General features: G+C 40.2%; 1 protein-coding gene across 7 annotated transcripts in view; it reads left to right on the forward strand.

Moving 5' to 3' along the window:
- DGKQ (diacylglycerol kinase theta) overlaps positions 1-25009 on the forward strand; it is a 113084-nt gene that overhangs the window by 34150 nt on the left and 53925 nt on the right. For all 7 annotated transcript variants that reach the window (XM_009677664.2, XM_009677665.2, XM_009677663.2 and 4 more), the window contains 6 exons: positions 1667-1746; positions 12916-13015; positions 17882-17967; positions 18713-18838; positions 20222-20375; positions 23312-23380. In XM_009677664.2, coding sequence (XP_009675959.1) covers positions 1678-1746; positions 12916-13015; positions 17882-17967; positions 18713-18838; positions 20222-20375; positions 23312-23380 — 604 coding nt within the window. In that variant the 5' untranslated portion in view covers positions 1667-1677. The remainder of the gene's footprint in view (positions 1-1666; positions 1747-12915; positions 13016-17881; positions 17968-18712; positions 18839-20221; positions 20376-23311; positions 23381-25009) is intronic.

Raw genomic sequence — 25009 nt, forward strand, 5'->3', positions numbered from 1 at the left:
CTTGTTTTTTTGGGGGTCAGGAGGGACGTTGTCCTCTGCCTGGGCAATCACTTTGTTCTATTCAATTTCCTTTGTGTTGACATACTGGATGAAATCAGTATATGCTCATTCTGTCACAGGGAGAACTTTCAAATGTGTTGGGTATCCGCATTTTCACCTTTGGGGATTTGCTTTATTGTCCCCTTAGTGACTGTTCCTACTCCTTATCTGCCCCATTTAGTCGGGAACAGTTGGGAATACTGTCAACCATGAAGGTGCATGCAGTGCTTTATAGCGCTGGGACAGAAGTCTCGTGTTTCGACTCTCTCATCGGTGTAGTAGCTGCTCTTGTGTCCTGCCGTGGACGATGAATAACGCGTTTGTACGCACTAGTGACTTGCCCTGCGTTTTGTTTTGTTTTGACTTGCCGACTAATGAGAAGCAAACCTCAGCCTGCCGAACGCAGTGAGAAGAGACGGATGTGAAAGGAGCCGTCCCTCTTTTTGTGCCACAGAAATGGAAAGGCTACTTAGTGCAGGCTGACATAAAACGTAGAGAAACGAAGCTGAATTTAAATCCTTATGCTGGCGTGAGAGAAGTGGTGTTGTGAAATGACAAAGAAATGAGCTGGGGAAGAGAGGAATATTATCTGCTTTTGGTGGCACTAGCACATATTATCAGAAACGGCAGCTTAAATACAGCTCGTGGATTGCAGATGGGAAACTGGAAGTGGGTTGTTTTTTCCAATTGCTGGTGAAACTTAGGAAATGTTACAGCGTGCGTCTGAACAGCAGAGATGTGTGAACATTTCCTGTGTACGGTTACAGTTGCTAATCACAAATAATTTTCTGCCACACACACTTGGAATGGTTTGTACTTTCACATGAGATACGGAGATGCCTGAAAATGCCTGTTTAGTGCTGCTGAGGCATGGAGAGCTCTAAAGCCGTAGCTGCGTGTCTTATTAATTTCTAATTAATGCAAGGTAGTAGGAATGGCATAAGGAATGCTCTGTTTTCTTTGGACAGCGTAACATCATGTACATTCGCAGTAATGAACTGGAAAATACTGCCCCTGCGAAAAATAACTGTCGAGCACAATCTTGCTTTAAGGTGTGTTTTGTAAAACTTGCGTGGGATTCTTACCTATTGCTCCCACTGCAGAAAAACAATTAAGTGCCCTTGACTTCCAAAACTATGCGTAACCAGTGTCTTCTGGTTTCATCTCTTTCCTCTGTTGCGCTTGATGTGTAACAAAACTGCCTTTTCTCCCCTTGATTTGTGTCATGTGTAGTAGCTTGCAGAGGAATTCACTTTCAAGCATGTGCACCTACTTTGGCCGTACCAAAGAGCTGTTTCTGACTGTAGACAGTTACTTTAAAATCTCTTCTGAATGTTAAAATCCCATTTGGTGCTTACGGAGAGAAGGGGGAAATGACTTGCTGTAGGTAACTCCCTCAGAGATAAACTTTCTTCCTAACTTTTCTGTCACTAACACTTCAGTAACAAAACCCGTTGCAGTTCACACCCTGCAGGATACGTGACAGCCACCTACGTATGCAAAGCTAGGGGAGAGCTAATTGTGACTTTAAAAAAAAAAAAAATCCGTTTCTAAGTGCATTTCGTTATGTATGGCTCTTTGGTTTTTAACAAAAATGTCCCTTATTTTTCTTTTTTTTGTTCCACAGTTTGCAACTTCATGTCTCATGAAAAGTGCCTCAAGAATGTCAAGATACCATGCTCATGTATCGCTCCAAGCCTTGTAAGGGTGAGTAAGCGCGCACTGTCACGTCTCTTTCTTGGGATAATGGCACAAATTTATCACTAACAGCCATGATGTCTTAACATAGTGGCTTGTTAATATATTACTGTTTAAGTCAAATATGTTACTCATCACTGAAGTTTGTTTTTTATAGCTACTCAGAGGCAAAATTTTACACTTCCTTTCAAACTTGCCTGCAAGGGGTGTCTGTAGACAGACTGTCTGAAGAGTGGTTATTTGAATTCCTTAAATACTACCACTATTTTTTTTTTAAACATATGTGCCTTTACCTGGATGACTCACTATAACGGAGTGTGGTGACTGATTGATATGAAGTGCCCTCAGAAAACCATACAGTGCAGTGTAGTAAACAAGATCTTTGTACTCTATTAATTTTTTTTTTTTTACAGCAATGGCATCTTACTGGGAAAGTGCTAAAGGTTTCTGCCTAGTAAAGGAGCAGTTTGCCTTCTGTTGATTGCTGACCATTAAGGATTTGCTCACGCATGCATTTTGAAACTCAGTTAGTGTGCCCAGGAGACTAAAATCAATGCATGAAAAACCTCAAATTCTGAAAGTAAAAAATCCGAAGACAGGGCTTTGATTGATGGAAATGTTTGCAAGTTTGTTTATTTAGGTTACCGATGAAGTGCTAGTTTTTCAGATGTCCTGTGACTCTTTCCCCCACATGACTTCAGACTTAAGAGCTTGTTTGAAGAGGGTGTGTGAAAGATGAATCAACTTTGGAAGAAGATAATATGATGTAACTGCAATATTAAAGACTAACTTTAGAAGGAAGGAAAGTGGGGAGGGGTTAGAAGCTTTCTAAATAAGTAGTAAAGCAATTCAGATATCTTAAGGAGCCGGGCAAAAGTCAAGTGAAACCTTGGTGTAAAATCGGAATGAATAAGTCACGAGCAGTACTAGTGTCACAAACTAATAGCAATAGGTAGTGAGAAATGCTATTAGTAAGAATTAGCATTTGTTCCTGGTTCAGTACACTGGCATTCAGTCATAGCATGAGAGAAGGAAGGATGAGTCAGGTGATACAGGTATCTTTGCAAAGACCTTTTGGAGAGCTGGTACAAATCCAGTGAAGAAACATTTGATGTAAATCAGGGAGGAGAGTGAGAGTTTTGGACATATGTGACTACTTTTCTGTGAATGTAATTTGTCGTTCGGAATACTATCTGTTGCTTTACGCTAATGTTAGATGCAGCGTTTTCAGCATGCGTTAATGCTCTTGCTTGCTTCAGTCATGGGTGTGAGTATAGTTTTTTCTCCAGTCTTTTGCCAGTCCTTCTTCTCCACTCACCCCAACACAAACATTTTATCTAATTATTTATCCTTTAAGTATAAAATGTAAATATTTCTGCTGTGCAGGGGAATTTGTCTTATCTGATTGCTGTTTTCTGCCCTCAAAGCTGTCCACAGTTTAGTGTTGCTGTATTTAGCTGCAAACACTCTTCTGCTTTATCCGTGCCGAACTATCATGATTACGTTGCAAAATACTAGATTGTGCCATTTCTTTTGGACAGTCTTTTCTTCCTTGACGCAGTCATCCACGTTGTGCTAATCCTGGTCTGCTGTGCAAGTGAAGTCTGCCATATGGGAGACATTGTTTTGCGTGAAAGCTCTGTCAAGTAAATATAAAACTTGGCACTCGTATAAAAACATAACAGAGCAAAAACGAATGATGATGGTTTATAGAACGTGTGGAAAGTTTTGTTTTGTTTTGTTTTTGTTTTTTCCCTTAATCTCCCTGCTTTCCTTCCAGATTATTTGAAAGTGTCTCCTTATGAGAAGGTTTGATGTAGAAGGGATCACAGGGGGAACTTTTTTCTGATAGTTTTTCCTGGTATGTTTATACTCGGTGTATTACAGAGATTACTTTTTTCCTTCTTTTTTTAATCTTCTGCATTTAATCTTGAAAAGATAGCAATTCCTAAAGCCCATGAGAGTGTGTGTCATTTGATACCAAGTCAAGCTGTCAGAGAATAATTTCTCAGTAGATGTTTCATGGAAACTTTCATTCCTGAGAGTAGGATTTCATTTCCAGTGTCAAGCAAAGGCCCGCAGACTCGCAAGCATGTCATGACTGCATCCAGTCTCAGGTCAATTGCGGATGAGTTCAACTTTAAGGCTGCCCCTGGAAGTTTTTTGCGCTGTTCCTAATCATTCTCACCTGCATTTAGTGTTTTAGACTGGATCCAGGGTAATGATGTTTCAAACCCAGACTTTATAGGTAAGTCTTAAGAACAAGTTCCTGTTTTTATGGTTTGCAGGAGGTATGATTTTTTTCACCCATGAGGTCTCTGCAACTGTTTCAAACTCAAAACTTCTCTTTCCCCTATTTCCCCAAGTATTTGTCTACTCTGAGGTATGTGTGAAAAACAGAGTTAAGTAACAATGAAAACAAAACCTCCTTGACTGGTTGTGAAATAGTTTCATTTTCCTCATTTTCGTTAGGTACAAATGAGATTGTCTTACCAGATTTTTTGCCCCTTGGATTTGCCATATATGTGGTTTTTTTTTTTTTTTAAATATAGCTGTACTTTGCAAACTAGGCAGGCATGAGAGTATTTTAGAAGTGGTTTTAGTAAAGTTAGACAGCGATAATGCTTGTTTTTTCTCAAGTGGTTTTGTGTTGGTGTATTAACGTAATTGTTTCTAACAGTTTCCACTTCATGAACCGTTGATAGACTGCTCACAACACTTCCTTATGTGCTTTTGTTCTCACAGGCAGGATATCTGGAGTAGACAATTGCTTGTTTAGGTCATCATTTTCTCCTCAAGGTTGCTATGCTAAAAATAAAAACTTTGAAGTCTGGAATTTGGGTGGCAGTTGCCTTCACAGGGTGTAGTACAGAGAAAGGTTTTTCTGCTTGCAGAGGTCTTTGCTCAGGTGAGCAGGTGTTGTCTTGTTCGCTGACCCGAGTCTGTCCCTCTGGGTGCTGGATTCAGCCGTGCGCAGTTGGTTGTTTGGGTTGGTTGTTCTCAAACTGCTAGAAAACTGCAAGTAGGAAAGAGGAAGAAGGATACACTGGTTGGGGTAACTTTCCCTCTCAACACTTCCGATAGTCTGTTCCGTACTGGACACTTCATACTTAACAGATACAGAACAGCAGCATCTAAACTTCTGCAGCTCAAGGGTTTCTCTGTTGGGGCACAGCCCCTCTTTTTTTTTTTTTTTTTTTTTTTATTTCCTTTCTTTCCCTCTCTTCCCCACCCAAGAAGCACTAGGAAGCCCGACAAAGTAGGAGACAAAGAAGATGGAAAAGTTTAGCTATTACTTGTCTTGGAATGATAATTCCCCCAGTCTCATTCAGTTGTCTGAAATGTCTCGGTTTTTTTTGTGTGCTGTTACTTTACAGGATTAGCTTTTAAGGAATGCTGATTCAAAAGGTTTATAGACGTTTTAACACGTGGAGAAGAGCCTGGCAAGCTGGGAATCGCACGCTGAATAGATTGGATTGAATAGTCGTTTTGGAGAGTAGAGAGGAGTAAATTCAGAATCCAGTTCTGGAAAATCATTCCTCGACAGTCACTAGCGGTGTACCCCAGGGATCAATACTTATGTTTAACATCTTTATTAGCAACCTGAAGGATGGGACTGAATGCATCCTCAGCATGTTTGCAGACAATGCAAAACTGGGAGCGGTGGCTGATACACGAGATAGTTGTGATGCCATTCAGCGGGACCTTGACAGGCTGGAGAAATGAGCTGACAGGCATCTAATGAAGCCCAGCAAAAGGACATACCAAGACCTGCATGTGGGAAGGAGTAAGCCCAGGCACCAGTTGGAGCTGGGGGCTGACCTGCTGGAGAGCAGCTCTGCAGAGGAGGCCCTGGGGGTCCTGGTGGACACTAAGTTGACTGTGAGCCAGCAATGGGCCCTTGTGGCAGAGAAGGTCGGTGGTATCCTGGGCTGTGTTAGGCAGGGCGTTGCCAGCAGGTTGAGGGAGGTGATCCTTCTCCTCTGCCTAGCCCTGGTGAGGCCACACCTGGAGTGCTGGGTCGAGCTCTGTCCAGGCTGCCCGCTACGAGAAAGACACAGACCTTCTGGAGCAAGCCCAGCAGAGGGCCACAAAGATGTTAAAGAGGCTGGAGCATCTGTCATCTGCGGAGAGGCTCGGAGACCTGGGCAGAAGGCTCAGGAGGATTTTATCAGTGTTATTAATTATTTGACAGGGAGATGTAAAGATGAAGGGGCCAGAGTCTTCTCAGTAGTGCCAGCGGCCAAGAGGCGATGGGCACAAACTGAAGCACAGGAAATTCCAGTTGAATGTAAGAAAACACTCCTTTGCTGTGATGTTGGTCACTGGAGCAGGTTTCCCAGAGAGACTGTGGAATCTCCATCCTTGGAGGTATTGAAAACCCTGGGCAACCTGCTTTACAGACCTTGCTTGAGCAGATGACCTGCAGAGGTCCCTTCCAACCCCAACCCTTCTGTGATTTTGTGACACTGCTTGCAGGTGTTGTAGGTTTTATACCAACATGGGGAACAAATGCTTTGGAGAATACTTGGGGAACTTCTTTATTATGCTTTCTTTAGAAGGCTCTCGTAGAAAATAGACCAAAATGCAAATATTTTCAATAAGCAGTTTGACATGCCTTTGTTATCTCTCATGTCTTAGAAATATTTCGTATTTGGCATGCATCTATCAAGGGACTTTTTATCCTGCCCATGTTGTTGTATACAAATGCTTTTGGGAGTGGGAGCAGAAATTATATCTGTAACATGAACTGGACTGCATGAAATGTATGCTTAATATTTTTCCTATTTTTTGATATTTTTGCGGCAGTTCTTTCCTCTCTCTCATCTTCGCCTTTTACTTGGCTGTGATAAAGAGGCTTTGTTGATGTGAGATTTTTTTTTTTTTTTGCATGATGTTGCAGAAGTGGTTGGATTCTGGGCTGATCTGATTTTACCTTGAAGTTTGTTTGTTTGGCCCTGATCACCTTCCCCGTGAACAATCTATCTCCAGGTCTTAAACAGTGGACCCGTAATTTTGTGAGCTGCATTGTTTCCACAAGGCAGCTGCCTGGTGTGTAAACAACCCCATGGCATAATTCAGAAGCCTCATAAGGTGTAAAACTGACTGCCCGTAACCTCTTCTCTACTCCAAGTTTTCCTCCTTTTCCTCCCCAAAGTGACAGCCAGCCGTTGAGGTAAAAGGGAAGGACTGTGCCCATAAGCTCGAGAGCTCTCTCTGTCTTACTCTAAGCTTGACGCAAGCTGCCTGACAGCTTGCAGACTTCCAGACTAGTAGCCACTTAGCTCTGCCTATGACTTTTCAGGTTCCGAAATAGTGTGGAATCTTACAAAGTTTTATCAGCCTTGTTTCTTTTAATTGTTTATCTCGATAGCAGGAGATGAGCACTGATTTCCTGTGTAGTAGTAAAAGGAAGGAGCATTTCTGTCTCTTGCATGTCAGCTTCTGTTTGCAATACAAAAAACGCTGGACCAAGCAACTCGTAGTCATAGTGGAAAGCTCTTACATAAATTTTATTTCCTGACAGAAGTAGCATAGGCCTCCTGATTTGAAATTGTACGATGTTTGCTATTTAGTTCCCATTACAGAGGATCCTTGAGAGTTTGCTTGCGTATATGTAGATAACGCCTAGTGACCTGTCCGACCTCTGTGGCATGGAGAAAAAAAATCCTTGATACAGTGAAGTTGCATATGGGTGTGTGCCTTATTCCCTTGCATTAGCTCTAATTCATGTTGTGATGCTGTAAGTATTTAACCTTCTTTCTTTTCCTGTGCTGTGATATGCTGTGACACCATTTAAAATAAAATTCTTGCCTGACTTCAAAGTTTCTGTATGGGTTTTCCATAGTGAAAGCTGTCTTTTAAAACCAGCTGATGTAACGAGTGCTCAGAGGGAGAACTTCATTTTGGACGCAGCTAAAAAGTAATCGGTGGGCTTTATCCCTAACGTGAGAAAGTAGCAATACAGTGCAAGATCCAGTATATTTGAATTCCAGGATTAAAGAGTTTTCATTGTTAGAAAGCAGAGAGGCTTCAAGCTAACAAAAGGAGTTTTAGAATTGCTGAGCAGTAAGTGAGTAGCTGGGGAAGATGTCAGTACTGTGGAAAGCTGAATCACTTCCAGGTGTTAGCTCCCCTCAGAGACGGTATGGCCTAGACTACGTGTGGGCTAGGCTTAATTACCTGGACATAATAATCATGGGATGTGCTCACGTTTCATCACCCTGAGCTCCTGTTGAGAGGAGAAGTTTTTGTCATCAGAACAAATCTGAGGAACGTTAAGTAAGGATGCATTTTGCACTTGAAACATCAGAAAGTGTAGAAGGTGTTATCGTTTCATTCGTTTTAATTTGTATCAGCAGTTTTTCCCTTTTTTTTTTTTTTTTTTTGCCTTTAAATTGAAAGCAGGCTTTTTGAAAGACCCCCTGTGACTATCCTTTGGGCATTTTTGAAGACAGTTGATGGGAAGTTGTGCTGATCCTTAAAATGCCGGGATGCTGCTGAACTGACACTGGTGACCTCGAGTTAAATTCCCTTTGCTCAACCTTTGCAGGCTATTGTGAGAGTGTTTGCATGCTTATTTCTATGTGCCCTTTGCCCCTTGAAGCTAATCAGCCAAATGCTACCGTAAGCCCTGAAACTAGCCCTGCTTTTTTTTTTTTTTTTTTTTTTTTTTTTTTTTACCTTCTCTGGCGTATTGTACAAAATCCCACCAGTGGTGCGACTCTCTGATATGATGGCGGACGAGATATTTGGGAAAAATAATACTTAGACTCAGGACTGGAAGAAATTTTTAGCAGGCTGTTCTTTTTTTCTTTCTTTCTTTTTTTTTTTTTTTCAGACAGCCCAAGACAGCAGCTGTCACGCTGTTCTTTGGTATATCTGTATTTCTGTCAGTCTTGCGTCAGACTGGCAGTCCTTGATACGGGATTCAGGCTAAAAACTTTCTTCTGCTGGAGCTGGCAGTCAAGTGGCTGCAACACAACGAGGACCAGCAGTTCCTGTAACTCTGCAGCTCCCCACTGAGGTATCCAGCAGGTTGCAGCCCGGTAATGCTTGATTGACTTAACGTGACTTTCTCCATGAACCAGACAGCTTGGGTGAGAATTGAGCTGTTCTGTACATTACGATTCTGTTTCAGGGGAAAATACCCAAATACTTACATACTTCAAATATTTAAAAGCACTTAAAATGATGATTCTCTGCCTTCGCCTACACCTGCGGCATTTCAGCGTAAGCAAGGATTTAAAAAGGCACTGCAGAAAGACGATGGTTCCTTCTCTTCTTTTTCTCTCAAAAATAGTGTGCTTGTGCACAGCTCTGTGGTGATGACAAACGTTGGAAGGTCGAAAGCAGTTGCTGGGCATGCATTTGTTGCTGCATTTCTGTGTGATACAGTTGCACGGTGTCTTGCTGTGCAGTTAACGCAGGTAGCACTGAAGGGGTTATATTCTGATTATACCTAGGTTCTCTGATCTATACTCAGATTTCCATAGGGTCTAATTTTAGTATAAGTTGATAGGAACTTATACAGAAATGTGTTACGCTCAGTACTGCTTTAGATGTCTTAACAGCTTTGAGGAAACAAAACAGGGAACTAGGAATATCTGGTCCATGAATACAAGGTCATTCTGGAGCGCGTGCTGGAGTGTTACCATTATACTTTGTCAATAGACGTTTGATCAATACTATAAGGGCACTTAGATGTCCTTTAACAGTATTACCAGCAGTAAGTTTCTGCATCTTTCTGTGGAAATCAATTTTTGTGGTTTACATAACGTAATTTAAGTAGGCCTACTGGAAAAGCAGGTTTTTATCTTACATCAATTATTAATTTTTCTCTCTATAGACCACCTAATGTATCTGTAGCTTGCTGTATTTACACAGGTGGTTATCTCTTATTCTTTAACTGGTATCATTTTGGATCCTGAAATGCTTTATCCCTAGCTTTCACAATCTAAGAGTTTTGTGTGTGTGTGTGTATATATATATATACACACACACATATATACATATATGTATATATATATATATAGTGCTTGGGACTTGTTCGAGGGAGGAGGAAAAAAACTGAGGAAGCTGCTGGAGGAAGGAGTGTGTGATTGATCAGTTCACGAGGTGTTGTACCTTCCTCTCTTACATTTTCTCTTTCCCTCTTCCTCCCATCTTGTCTCCCGCTGGCTCTGCAGTGGTGTCGTACCTGTCCCTCCTAAAGCAAGTCAAAAGGCTGCTGGTAATAAACAAAGTGTCTGTGGCTTGTTTCAGAAAGGAAGCTGAAGGAATAGATTTTTTTTCTGGTCAGTGTCACCATTCAACAAGCAAGTTGTTGTCTTTTCTTTTTAGCAGTGGCTTGAGATTTCGGAGGATGTCGCCAGGGCTTGAACAACTGCAGAGTGCAGACTCACAGTCTCCTTCCTTTGAGTCTTCTACAGAAATACAGCCAGACCCTGAAAAAGAGATTCACTCTTGCCAAAGCCCTTTCCCAAAATAGCCACTATTTTTCACAAAACTTTGTTTTGATCTATGGAGCGTCCTTTTTCTTCAGTAAAACTTTTCTTTCTTATTAAACACTGGAACTGGTAAAGGGAAAATCCTGCATTTCTATGCCAGGTATAAGATAAAATAGCCAGATTTTGAAGCAGGGTTTAAAAAAAAAAACCAAAAAAAAAAAAACTAAAAAACCCAGAGTTCTCTGTATTATAATCACTGATTGTTAAGGGGATTGCAAGTTCATGCCAGGTGTCCAAGGCAGGTTACTCAGCAATGTGGAGCTGGACAAGGTCTCTGCGTTTGATTTCCCCCCCTCAAAATACTGCTGTATTGAGAAATGTTGTCTCCACTGCGCCTTGGGCTGCAGTGGGAGCCATGCAGGCAGATGACTTGAAGGTGGCACTTAAAACTTGAAGACTGATTGGGAGCTCTGCCTTGTTACATCCAAGATAGCCAGGCCCGGTAACTTGTGTGTTTCTGAGAAGGGTTTTTTCGGGGCAGCAGTGCACTTCCCTAGAAGTAGCATGGAGATAAAAGAAGGCTGAGTAAGGATTGTCAGCTTTGAGCAGAATCTAAGCTCGTTTGGTTGAAGTTCCCCCAGCCTGTCTGGGAAATGCTATTCTTGTCCAAAGGTATATCTTCTTTTTATAAACATGCATTATATGGCTAAAACATTCCGATTTTAAAACAGAGTAACTCAAGCTGATCATGAGCTTTGTGTCGATTCAAAGTGAAGGTGTGCAGAGAATGAAGTTTCCGTTTGGGTTGGGTGGCGGTAGGAGACAGACCACAAAGCCTGGTTTGTCTCTTTTTTCTAAATCCTGAAGAGGTCCGAAAAACAAAAAAATGTGAGGCTTTTGGAGCCATGGAAATTCTGTCATGTATCATTTTGGAGATGCTGATGTGAACTCCTCTGGGTAGGCTGGCTGGCAGCCCGGTGTGCTGGGGAGTCTGGGATCTGGACAGACAATTTCCTGGTCAGCCGGGGAGCCAGGATGCTTCTCGACTGCAGGACTCAATCCTCTCCAGGTCTTTTAGGGTGGGCATGCTTCACACCCCTCTTCATCTTCCTTTACCTCTCCCAAATTAAATCTGAGGTGGATCGGAGGAATCATGTGCTACGCAGTTTTGGGGATAGTGATTTCTCTCGATGAAACTTGCAGTGATGTTCTCTTCCCCTCATGCCAAAACTTGTTCTTACTTATGTCACTGCACATGCTTTGTTTAGCAGAATTGTGCTTTTCTGTCCAGAGGCAGAAACGCTGGTGGGAATTAGACCTTTGTGTCTAGAAGGGACTTTCTGGGTTATCAAATGCTGTGTTCCCAATCTGTGTCACATTTGCTGCTAGTGTTTCACAGGAAGACCCTAATATACAAGGAAGAACACTCAAATCCTGCTCAATAAATTTGGGGGATTATCTACTGGAGCATCTGGAAGGAAAAGAAAGTGTCTTTGATTAGGCATATCTGAAGTCATTATTTCCAACTTTTTGGTGGAAACTGTTCATTTCATTTTATGCTTAAATAACCCTTTGTGAGCTTTCATTAGAAATATGTCATACGTTTTTATGCTGCAAGAACCAGAAGATAAATATGGTATTTTTGTCAGGAAGGACGTGTGGGTTGCCAAGGTCAAAGATGTAGGGGGATATATAATTTTCAGTTGTAAAAATTTTGAAAAGTTATTAACATAAATCACTGTACAATTTCATGGAAGTCATTTGCATTCTATAGAAGTTTAAAGATGCAATTATGCTTCTTTTTTCTGGTGTGAATGTCAGTTTGACAAGGATGTTCTTCCTAGGAAGAACGGTCTCTAGAACAAGTATAAAACTGAAGTATTTTCCTTATTCTTCATTTTCCATCTTTTTTTTCTGTTGTTCTTTTCTGCCTCTGCCTTAAAACAGTACCGTTGCTTCCAGTCTTCAGTATCGATCCATAATTCAGGGGAACCCCTCGTTCATTTTAGCTGAGAGTATACAGTGTTAGAAATACATTAGTTAAAACCGTTGGTGTGGCTCTTAGCAATGAGACCTTGCAATGCATCTTCTTTCCTGCTGTGGTCATCTGCAATCTCAGTACTGATGTACTTTCAGCGCCAGCTAGGCTTTGAAACGTTGGTTTTGGGCCGTTGCTTTTGTTGGCCAGCCTCTTGGCTGGGCTGTATTAGGAGAAAAGGTGAAAGGCACGTGGAGGGTATTGGATTTTGGCAGTCTTGAGCGTCTAAGAATTACCTTATATGTATCTTCAGGGTATTTTGTCTGTGGTTGTACATATGTAGCTGCCGCTGTTTTATGGACCTTGTTCTGGCTAAGAGCCTTTGGGGACTGAAGCTGTGCTTCCAGGTAAGTTGCACAGGACCGAACCTGAGGGGACCCTTCAGATACACGGGACAATGAATCATTAAGAAATTGACTAGCCCTTGAAAAATATAGACTATAGATGTTTACTTAAAAAAATAAGTATTTTAAAATAAATATTTAAAACGTTTTTGCAATATTTTAAATATGTACCTCCACATGTGATTTATTTTTTACAGAATGATTTGGGTGTATAGTTTTTGTCAAACTTACTTAAGTCTACGCTGTATATGCTGTGCTGTCTTGCATGATAAGGCAGTCTGTGTGAATCGTAACCGCCGTTTTGAAGGTTGTGGCTAATGACGTATCCCGTCTTCTTCGTTGGCAGGTTCCAGTTGCACACTGTTTTGGGCCTCCAGGACATTACAAAAGAAAGTTTTGCACTGTGTGCAGAAAGTCACTAGATGCACCTGCCTTTCGATGTGAAGGTAACTTCTTACCTAGTGACGCAGGTGTCTGTCTGTTATGCAGTAATGTGCGCTTTGCTTATGTATGTGAACACGCACAAACGATGTAATCTATGCCAACAATGGAAAAGTTGACTATGCCTGTATTGCATTAGAGAAATTTTTTGGTTTGTTTATCATGCACTAATTGACCATGGAAAAGGGTACCTTAAATTAAGGAAACTATTGTCCCATATGGATACTGTCTTTCACGTTTCCTCCGATTTATTTTGGGCGAGTCCATGGTTTTGGGGGTGTGCTATGAGCCCAGGCCTGAGAGGTGAAAAGGACGAGATGCTATTACTGCAGAGTAAAGGCTTCTCCTATTGGAGCAATTTATTTCAGTTTTCCACTGGAAGCTTTGGCTACAGGGGACCATCTGGTATTCATGTTTCTAAAACCTCCCCCTTCCTGCGAAAGAATAGAATATAACTTTTCTCTGTGTTGGCAGTCTCGATAATCTGTTCCTTGCCAAGGGGATATGGTGCCTTAGATGGAAAGGTATTTGAAAATATTATCTGTCAAAATAATACTGCTCAGAGCGTTCTGACATAGACTCTCTTAAAAAATAATAATAATAATAAAGTAAATCACACTAACACCAGAATTTCAGAATCTACTGACTTGAAGTACGTGTTGGCACGAATACATCACTGGTTTCGATTTGGGATAGCTCCTTAATTTTCTCTTGTCTCCTTTGAACCTCCCTGAGTTTCTAAGGTACTGTGGAGGTTGTGAGGTTGAAGAGAATTCAGTCTTTTAGAAGAATATTGCCTGTGAACTGTTCAAAAAACAGAAGAGAGTATACTGAGAGGCGAATCAATTCAGTAGGCATTTGAGATGCTAGTATTGCTGTTGTGCTAAAAATATTGTCTGATTTGTTGTGATTGTTTACATGTATGTGTAGGGGAAATATTTGTCTTTGATCAGAGAATTTGGAGCCTTAGTGGTACATTGTTTTTGGTCCTGCTTTTATCTTGTGAGTTGCACAAGGCATGTTAAAATACAGTTCTCTGGCTCATCAGAGTCTGTCGCTTAAGTATAATTACCACGTTAGCTGGATGATCTGGTGGGATGGTCACGAAGCTATAGATACCACAGAGTCTTTTCGGATGTCCTGTGTTTGTAAGCGTCACAGCTTATGTCTGGCATTAAATAAGCGTGAAGGATTTTAAAAGAAAATAATTTTCGTTAGCTCTTTAGTTTGGTGGTCTATTTTAATTTAAATTTTGCTTTTATATTCTTAGAATATTAATTTTATTGTATTGACTTTGTACCCATTGCAAAGGAAAATTTATCTTCTAAAGGTTTTAATTTAAATGTTTTTAAACAAGAAACATGTGAAATCACTTGTTGTATTTAGATACTACAAATGTTTGGACATTTTTCTCTGGTTCAGTAAAGGTTCGGAAGTTGTGTTCCTAGCGTGGATTAAACAGGATTTTTGTTTTGTGTGGTATGACTTTGTTTGCCATCCCGTTTTCTGAATAATAGTAAGTCTACAAGTTGTTTTTCTGACATTTTTTCCAAATGTGTTTAAAAAGGGCAGCTGAGCTCCTAAAATGTATGCGATCCTTCCTTTACTCTTCAAAAATACTGTTAGAATTGATTTTTAAGTCAGCTATTTTAAAACTGTGAAGTTTTTAAATTCAGATGTTAAACTTTCTTTTTGCTTACTTCCAATGACAGTACTTAATAGTACAAGTCAACTATCACTTAAGATGTTCTCTTCTGATACTGAAATGTAAAGAGTTTTTGTTGAAATCTTTTGCCATAATTCGGTTACAAAAGGGGGGTTAAGATGAAATTACCTTTTGTGGGCAAATGATTGACATTAGATGTCCATTTTAAATAAACATTTTGTTTTACATTCTTCGTATTTTACAATAAAAAAGTAGTTTTGTGATTTTTAAATTTTCTATTTTTGTAAAGAAAGTGAAAGTTTTCAGACGAACACAAGACACTGGGTGGGTGTGGGAGAGTCCCTTAAATCTGTATTCTGGAAAATGAGCGTGTATGAATAGTAAGCTGTAGTGTGCTGAAGTACCCACACTTTTTAGGCAAAAATTGTTATGATATTTGAACTCCAAATTCTGTTGAAAATTACTCATGTGCTTTGGATAGCTATTTTTGCTGTAGAATTCACTGGTAAAAGTTTCAACAAAGTTAAAGCTGGATTGATTCATAATGACTAGTGTTCCTCTTACTTTTCTTTCCAAGAAGAAAGGCTGGAAAGAAAAAGGAGAAAAGGGAGGAACCCAAACATGTGTTAGTGTTGGATCTGTTGTAATACAAGTTTCTTTCTAAGCATCAATCATGTTGCATCAAGTATCAATCAGGAGTAGCAAATTGTCTGTTTGTTTAAAAAAAAAAAATTACTTAAAGGATAGATTTTTTTTTTTTTTGGTTTTGAAGGAGAGCAGTTAACATTTAAAAGATTATTCTGCCACGTTGATGTATTTCAAATAAACCAATCTGACTGTTGGCATTTAAAAAGGCATTCACAGCACTTTCTTGATGAACTTGGACGGAATACCTTTGTTCTGTTGCGAGTTAAAGAATTGCCTAGCTCACAGAAGGGCTGCTAAAGATGAAACTTTATTTTTTGTGGGTTGGTATTGTTGTGGGACCCTTGCTTTGAATTGATCTTTCCTGTCAGCAGGGAGGCTATCTTAAAGGTTTTTTTCTTTGTAACTCCTTCTGTGCCACTGCTAATTCTGCGCTGGGGACAGGGGATGCTCACGTCAGAAGCAGCAGATATGTCTTAAAGCAGGAGGAAAAAAACCTGTGTTGTGCTTGCATTAGCGGAATTAATGATATAACGCTTTTGTTAATTCCTCAAAGCTGTAATTTGGTTTAGAGAAGCTTTTAGTGTTAGTGAGGACACAGGTCAAAGCATATAGCTTGCCTTCGAGCTAGATTTTTTACAGAATCGTAAAATCTTTGTGTTAAATCTACGGATGTGGTTTGGCAAGAAGTTGTTTGAGCAAAAGAGGGGCAGTGTCCCACCTCAGATAGAGGTCTTTGAGTTCTCCAAAGCAGTAAGAGATGTGTTGTTGTGGGGAACTGCGTGTGAAAATTTGTGGTCGAGTTAGAAAAGCACAAAAAACACAAAAGCAGTGGTACATCATGGTTTTCTGCAGTGTTAAGAGTAAGACAATGTTAACATTGACTGCTTTTTCCGGAGCTTGGAGATTGACTTCAGAATGAGGTATTATGCTCTGGGTAATTTAATGCTATTTTCAAGATACTTGCAGATAACATGGCTAGCGTTTGCAATGGCCCCCGTCCAGTCTTCAGGTCTTCAGATTTTTCTGATACGGTTGGAACAATAACTTGTTTGAGCAGAACCAAAAAAAAAAAAAAGAAGAAGAATTTGAATCTTGACTCTTGTGTCATTTACTCAAAGAAAAATCGGATGCCTTCCCAGAGTACTTCTATATACAACTCTTTAAAAAGCAGCTATAGCTGGATCTTTTTCATACATATTCATTTGTGAGATCCTTAGCTTTTCTAAGTCCTGCAATTATGAAGCTAGGCATCAAGTTTCTTATTTGCTGAGTGTGGGTGGTGGTGGTGGTTGTTGTTTTTAAATGACTGGTTGCTTGGATTTTAGCATTTTTACTATTTTTTTCTCAGTTCTCTCTTCTTTTATATCTGATGCTTCTTCAAATCAGCTTTTAAAAAATGAAAGTACTTTATCCAAAAAAAAAAAAAGGAAAATTTGCCTAAAACTCGGTAGTTTTCACTAAAATTTCTTCTAGCTAAAGGATAGAATAGATATTTTGGAACATTAAAATTGTTTAGAATGCTCTGAAAAAGTGTTTATTTTCCTTTTCCTGACAATGAAGTGATGACTGACAGCATGCAAAGACAGCTTGGACAAAGCTCCCGTGAGCTGAAATGTACCACTTTATTCTCGCTGGGTTTAAAATTAAATCCATTGAGTGTCACCTGATGGTAAAGGAAATTTTGCTCAGGAACTAAATTCTCTCCCTTGGCTGCTGGGAGTCTCCCTGTAAAGCAAGTTGTCCGGTCGTTTTGCCTGTTTTGACTTTTGTGCGTCATGTCGCCTTGCAAATAGCAGAAACAAATGAGACACGTTGGAAAAATACTCTCTTTATCAGTGCTGCAAGAAAGCCGTTGAGCGTTGGATTTGTGCTGTTGGTGTGATTGGGCAGTACCTCAAAGGATTAATCTCTTTCTGTCCTTGGAGTGTACTCGATCTTTGTTTCCAGGTGGTTCTGAGGCTAAAGATCTGATTATCTGGGGAGGGGAGATATCGGAAAAGCGTGTTTTAGTTTGGAAAGCCAGCGTGCTCGAGGGTGGTGTTTGTTAAGGGAGGGTGGTTTCAGGAAGACCATCATCTTACGCTTAGGACTTGACAGTGTTTGGATGCGGATGAAGGGCTTTCTGTTAGCTCCTAAGCTTCAGCATTTTTAGATGGGATTAAATTAAAGTGAGCTTGAAACACAAGAAATGATTGTATTAGAGAAGGCAGCGGTTCCTGCGAAACTATGAGACGAAGCTGTAATAAGCCAGATGGTTATTACGCGTCTAACTTTGTGTACTGGAGGAAATATGGCAAATGCTTATGAGCGAAATTAACTTTTGCCTTTCCTCGTATTTGCTAGCTGCATCAATTTAATACAGAGGAAACCGAACAGCACACAGGGCGGTAATGATAGAGCTGCTTCTATTGCCTGTATTTTAACAGAAAAGGGCTTGAAGGAAAGAAAACAGGGTGCCAAAAAGTAGTGGAAGAAGGATGGGGGGGGGTGAAGGGGCGAGAGGGCAAGAACGTCGGGGTTCACGCTTAAAGAAGTTTTCTTATTTTTGTGTTTTTAGTTTGTGAGCTACACGTGCATACAGATTGTATCCTGTTTGCTTGTAGTGACTGCCGGCAGTGTCACCAGGATGGGCACCAGGACCATGTAAGTACCAACGCCGGTGCAGCAGAGCGTAGTCCTGCATTTTCAGCGTCAAAACGTGGGCTGTAGAGGAGAGGGAGGAGCCTTGAGGTTTTCTTTATTACACCGATGATTACCAGAGCACTCTTATTTCTTCCTTGTAGATGGAGGGAACATGTGGCTGTGGAATGCATTGCAAACAGTGAGAGGAACTTAAATTCCGATAAATACATCTATTTATGATGCTTATAGAAGGCTTGTTCAAAGGTCTGGCTGTGTATGCCACATAGTAGTTGGGAGTGGGGGGGAGAATCATCTTACCAAAGCACTTGCATTGCAGAAGCTGGCAATCGAATTGTTTTTCTTCTGGTACGTTGAGCTGTTGGATGCTTTGCATCACAGAATTAGACATTTCAAACATTATCATGTTCTTCAGGCTTTCTACGATCCGTCTGAGGCAAGGCTTTGATTTTTTTTTTTTTCTTTTCACTGTGAAATACACCGATAGTGCTGATCTTCAGGATATTTTTTTAAAAATTTTGTTTTTGTGGTCTTTGAAGACAAAACACTGTGTACATAGTTTGATGCGCAAGTTTTTTTATGAAATGTAAGAGTGCTCAGGTTCATATCTTTAGTAAGAAAATACTTAATGTCCTAGTCTGCTTCCTGTTTTCTCAGAGCTGTTTGAGCTACTCATGCTAAAGTTAGGACAAAGATGCTTCTGCATCCCCTGTTTGGTGCAATGCTAAGCTGTGATATGTCCTCCTAGGATACTTACCACCACCACTGGAGGGAGGGAAATCTCTCTTCGAGTGCTCGGTGCGAAGTTTGCAAAAAAACCTGTGGCTCTTCTGAGGTGCTGTCTGGCATGAGATGTGAATGGTGTGGCATTCTGGTATGTTCATATTCTTGGGTGTATTTATGACAGAACTCTATTAAATAGTAGACCTGGGCTTTTCAGGCCATGACTGATTCTGGAGCTGGTGATATTTATCTGTTAGATGGAAAATTTGTTGTTGTTGTTTTTTTTTTTTTTTAACTTTTAGTCATCAAAATGGGGCAATTTTTAAAGTCACAGTTAAACTTTAAATTTAAATTCCATTAGACTTACAAGCTTCTCCTCACAAGGGTGGTGTTACTTTTGCTGTGTGAAATCAGAATTAATTTTAAAATGCATACCTTTATGTAAGGTCAGAGATGTGTTGTTGTAATAAACTTATTCCTTTTTCAGTGTAGAATGTTCTTAAACTGTGAGCTTTTTCAGTAACGACTGCTAGTTTCTGCATTTTTCCTTTTGCATGGCTCTTAATTCCTGTGCAATGTCATGGTATCCTTCAGTGATCCTCAGGAAAGCCACGGCTCTTCATGTAGTAATATACAATTTACTGGGTAGATAGGGGATGGTCCGTCCGTTGAATACTGCCTGGTGATGAAGTACAGTTGCAGTGCAAAGGAGATGGGGCAGGGACTGAGAAGTAGATTTGATAAATAAAATCGTTAATCTGCCACTTAATGCACGAGGAGGTTCGTTATGTTATAGTCATCTAAAACAAAAGGTTTTTCAGTATTTTGGGTATGACCTGAGTCGCGTAAAAATAGTTTTAGTGATTTTTTTTTGTTTTTTTTTTTTTAACTGATGTGATTCCTAATTTCTGAGGTGGGGGAAACTAGCTTTGTGAACACTCTTAACACACAAAATGTGCTGTGTAGAATATGTGAACCTTTGTATGTGTGCACCTTTAAATAATGACTGAGGATAGAGTACAAATACAAATCAGAAATTAGCCAGTCAGGCCTTGGAATAAACCTCTCAAAAGTGTTATCCCCAAATTTGCCAGTGGGTATAACCGAGTAAGGAAATACTGCTATTTTCAAGCTCTTCATAACCTGTCCACCTCTCTGTCATCCCCCTTGCCCCAGCCCACCAATAAATGCACATGTAGAATGTAAGATTCAGGGCTTGAGACTCAAAATCTTAATCTTGTCCAGACAGCTGTCTTTAGCTTTTACTAGAGCAGATTTGTAATGCTTGCGGTTTCTTCATGTGTTAAGACTTCCCGCTGTTAGTTATATAAAAACTTAATGGAACAAATTAAAACATGGGGTGAAAAATGGCTCACTGATTTCACTGAAATCAAAGTGATTTATAGAAGGTCTGTATGCGTTCCAGCCTGGTTTTTTTTTTTTTTTTTGGTAGTACCAGTGCATATTGTGTTATAAACATACTCGTTTTCGTTGTGTTTTGTTAAGTGCTTAACTGGTGTGCTTCTATTTATAGGCTCATGCTGCTTGCTACATAATTGTCACACCGGAATGTACTTTTGGAAGATTAAGGAATATGATTCTTCCTCCAAGCTGCGTGCAATTATTTTCTCGCAACTTCAGCAAACTGCATTGTTTTCGAATATCAGAGAACTTGCAAACCGAACCAGGTAAAAAGCTGTCGTAGCTGATTGCAACTAATTGCTGACTGTGTTTAACCTAGTGTTATATTTCACTGAGGCACGTGAGCGCTAATTTTGCAATGGCTTTTGAGGATGAACTATCACCTTTTGCTAATTCTGGGCAGTACAGGATAGAGATCCTGGATGCAGACCGTGTGCGGTATTCCTCAACTTTACTGTTTACAGAGCAGTTTGAAAGCCATTCTTTTGGTGGCAAACATGCAAATGACTTGGTTTTCCCACAGTGAAGTTGCCTTAAGAAGCCTGGAGTTAAAACTTGTGAACGGTTTACTACGCTTGCAAGAATAAGATGAACTCTTAAGGATTTGAACAAAACCTCCTCTTAATGTTACAGTTCAGATTATTTCGGCAAGAATGGAGAGGGACAGATGAGCGCGCTTCCAGTGCCATTTTATATCTGATGTCTCTCCCTGTACACACAACAGTGATTACTGAAATTATTCAAGGCATTGCAGAAACCATGCTTAAAGGCAAAAAGAAAGCATAAACCTCAAAACTGAATACATAGTTGGCAAATTAGGGTTGTCATTGCCGTAAACACTTACTGATACACATGCTGTTTTTTGTTTGGGATATCCTGCATACAAAATCTCTTTCCCTCTTCGATTGAGCATTTGCCCTTTCAAGATTTCTGTGCTGAAATTTAGCAAAGTAACAGAGTGCTGCCATCTAGAGCATACATTGGCTATACAGCTCTTTTGGTGCAAGAGAATCTTTTTAAGTGATTGAAATCATTTTGACTTATATTTTGATTAGCATGTTCTTCTAAAGTGTTTCTTTGAGCTTGAATTTAATGGGAAAGCTTAGGTGAGGTAGGTCCTGGAAATCAAGCGTTAGCAGCTTCTTTCCTCCCAGGCTCATAGGTTGCTCTGTGCTTTCTGCTTTGATGTCAAGCTTCCAGGACTGTTTCTGTGCACGTGAAGGCAGCTGGTTGCTAGCAGGAGCTGCGTGCTGGTAAATGCACTAGCTGTAGCAGCAGTCCTGTTACTGTGGAAGCTACGTAACCACCAGTCTGCGTAAGGCAGATACATCAAAGGACCTATAAAAGCGTGAAAGCGGGAGGGGGTATTGTTTTGCTTGCTTGTTGGTTGGTTGTTTTTCTGCTGAGTTTTTTTTGGTCTGTTTTATTTTTAATGTTTTTGTTTGCTGGAGGTGGCCGGGGCAGAGAAGTACAGCAGATGCTTGAAAGTCAAGATGTTTTTAGCACTTCCAGGTTGAGAAATACCAGGAAATACACAAGCTGGATAAGCTTGGAAGATGTGTTACAGCTTTATTGTTAGGTATTGGGAAAGTTTCCCAAAAGCTCTATTGAGGATGAAGTTATGTTTTAATTAACAGAAGTTAAGCACAAACTTTTTAAATAGTCTCATTCTCGTGTGAGTCTTCTGATGTTAGCTAAGTTTTTCTTTTAAACAGAAGAAGCTTGTTCTTTTTTTCACTTTTGAATCACCTCTAAATAAGACTTTAATACAGAACTGCTTGAGGGACAGACTCCTAGGCCTACAGCTGCATCTTCTCGTCTATTCCTCCATTACTTTAAGTGATGGAAGAGAATATTTTCCACTTCAGGACTAAGGCTGCATGCTACTGTACCAGTTTGCATTACGTACATACAGGTTATTTGAAGTAATAACGTTTTTTTGCCTCCCTCTAGTTAGAATGTGTCTTGTACTCTGAATTTAAAGAACGAAGTGCAGATCAGTCATTAGCTGGTGATCGGGAGCGGGCGTGAGGGGAAGGGGACATATTCAGTAACTTAGTTTGGACTGTTTCCAGTACCTTAATGCATTTTTACCTGGCATCCTTCTGGCCTGGATGTCTGCCTGTGACACTTGCCTTCTTGGTGGATGTTTCGATTTTTTTTTATTTTCTAGATTTTTGTTTTGTCTTGTCTTTTGACCAATGGACCGTAGTTGTGGCACAGCGAATAGCAATTGCAGCGGGATGCCCACCTTGCAGCCTGGTGCGCGCATGGCGTTTTGTTCTGGTTTCCCTTAACTCGTGGTGGTGTATGACACTTTATTTGAGCACCCAGTTCGCTCTTTATCAGGGTACAGCTTCGATGTCGTTACGCTTGGCACCGTGCTACGCCTTCCGCCTCCGCCGGAGGCTCGTGTAGGACTTCTGGTTGGAGGCCCGAGTCCTGCTGCTGCCTGTGCTGGCACGCCGTACTGGGCTGGCTTATGTTCCACCCTGCTGCCGCCCTCGGAGGAGAAAAATGTATTGAGTTTGTGGATTTGCACAAATCTTCCTGTATGGGACTGAGTGCAAGGAAGGAGGATGCAGTCAGGATGTGACTTCGCAGAAGCAAACTTACTAACAGTAGCTTTTCTTTTAATTATTTCTAGGTATTTTGTGTGTGCTAGTACAGACTGTACTGTCCTCTGAGATGTTAGCTCTTAGTGATAGTGATGAGCTGCTTTGAAAGCCCTCTTCCAGACTGAAGTAATTTCTTTTTCTTTATCTGCATATTTATTTGTTCAGTTCTTGAAATTATTTATGTAATACTCATAATTCTGACTGGAAACCTCGCACTCTGGTTCCTGGACTGATTTGGTATTGAAAACTTATTCAAGGAGATGAAATGTGCCTTGAGCACAGGCAACCCTCACGGCCTCAAAGTGATGAAATATGCTAGCTGAAGAGTAAAGCTAATGACGTGGAAGAATTCTCAGGTATACCATCACTGTGGTTGTGTGACTATGCAGGTTTTTTTTGTTTTGTTTTATGCTATTTGTAGGGTATGGATTTTTATTTTAAAATAATCAGAAGAGGAGAGTGTTATTCTCTTGTCTGGCAGGATTTTTTTTGTTAGTCTTCCACGAAACCTTTCTTAAATGACAGTTGTTTTTTTCTGCCTCATTCAAATTAAAAAGAGTTCTGAACATGTTTCTTTTCCACAGATGAAGACGACGATGTTGATGGATCCACACAGGGGTCAGCAAAAGATGTCCAAATTTCAACAGATTCAAGTAAGCAAAATTTTACTAAGTCGTGAATATTGACCTATTCCAGTCTTTATACATATAATCTTAATTTACTTTTCCTTATGAAATAAGTAGGAAATGGATATTCTTGTAATGATAGGTGTCATTTTGGGGTCCTGAGTTTGGGTCTGTTACATATCAAGATCGTATCAACTCTTTCATCTCTATTTCCTATTGGTAGATTATTTTGGCATAAGTGTCAGTCTGCTCGTTAGCCTGACAAACAGATCATAAAGTCGGCTTTCCCCAGACTTTCTCTCTACAGGTCAGTACTACAGCGCTAAATTGCTAAAGAGCACGCTTCATAAATCACAGTTAGGCATTTCTCTCAGCATAATAATCGAAGAAAGAAGTCGTGGTGCTAATGATCCAAAAATAAGCGATCAAGGTAATGGGTAGGCAGCATGTCTTTTCAAAGCCTTTTGCCTTTAGGATAGCTGGGTCCAAATCTTACTACAGACGCAAGGTGCATTTTTAGATTTGCTCAGGCCTGGTCCAGTAGAAGTGATATATTCCTGTGCATCAGGATTGGAGACAGCTGGCTCCTTCTTACGAGTTAGTTCTCCTGCCTGTGGAGCTTTCTGGGCTTGGTATTGGCCACTTTCTTACTTTTCTGAAGAATGAAGCCAATGTGCAATTTGAGGGCAAAACACTTCCCTAACTATATCCTTATTAGAAACTAGAAAAATATAATACTTTCTGCCTAATGTAGTTACATGAATGACGCTCAAAGCAGAAAGTGAAGAACAAAGAACATGCCTTTTTGCTTGTTTCCTTTAAGTGTAAAGTTCTTGCAAATCCAGTGTTGTATTTGTGAAAATGCTGTTCTGACTAAAAAAAAAAAAAAAACGTGCCGGCTCATGCCAGTAAATAATTAACTTAGATATGGAAGCGATCTCATGTTATGTATGCTCATAATTCATTTTAAAATTTGAAGCTGGAGTCTCTTGATTGACTACAAATAAGTTATGATGGACCACTATGCTTCCTTATTATCGGGTCCAGACTCTGAGTGACTGTGGGTTATCTAAGAAACTGGCACTTTTTCCAGTGGCTGTTTTAAATGAAATACGAGGTTGAATGTCAGGACTTTTGTCCTTATCAGCTAAGGCTATTTGCTTTACTTATGACTGCCAATGAGAGCAAGATGTGTATATGGGTGTTTGAATTCAACCGGTAGAAAATACTAGTAGAGGACAGTTCAGCTTTGGACAGCCTTTCCAAGAGAAGGAAGAAAACAATGTGAAAATTCAGAACTGCAAATAAACTTGAATTTGCCTTTTGTTCTTGCACAGTGTCCGTCAGCAAACTGGAGAAAGCAGCAGTAGATGGTACACTTTCAATGTATTATTAAAAAAAAAACAAACAAAAAAAACTACTTGTGTGTTAAGTATAACAGTGATACTAAAACAGATTGCTTTCCCTTTTGGTTTTCACAAAACAGAAATCGGTGTAGAGGTCCCGTAGCTTTATGTGCTACAATTTAGAGTGCTCAATAGGTAGGAAGTGATTTTTAATGTCCCCTTAAAAGAAAGGTGGGGTGGGGGGGGAAAGACCTATAAAATGTTTAAAAGTCTTTGTTCAGTTATATTATGCATCACCAAATCTGGTAGC

This window comes from Struthio camelus, chromosome Z (assembly GCF_040807025.1).
Source record: "Struthio camelus isolate bStrCam1 chromosome Z, bStrCam1.hap1, whole genome shotgun sequence".
In the NCBI taxonomy this organism is placed as follows: domain Eukaryota; kingdom Metazoa; phylum Chordata; class Aves; order Struthioniformes; family Struthionidae; genus Struthio; species Struthio camelus.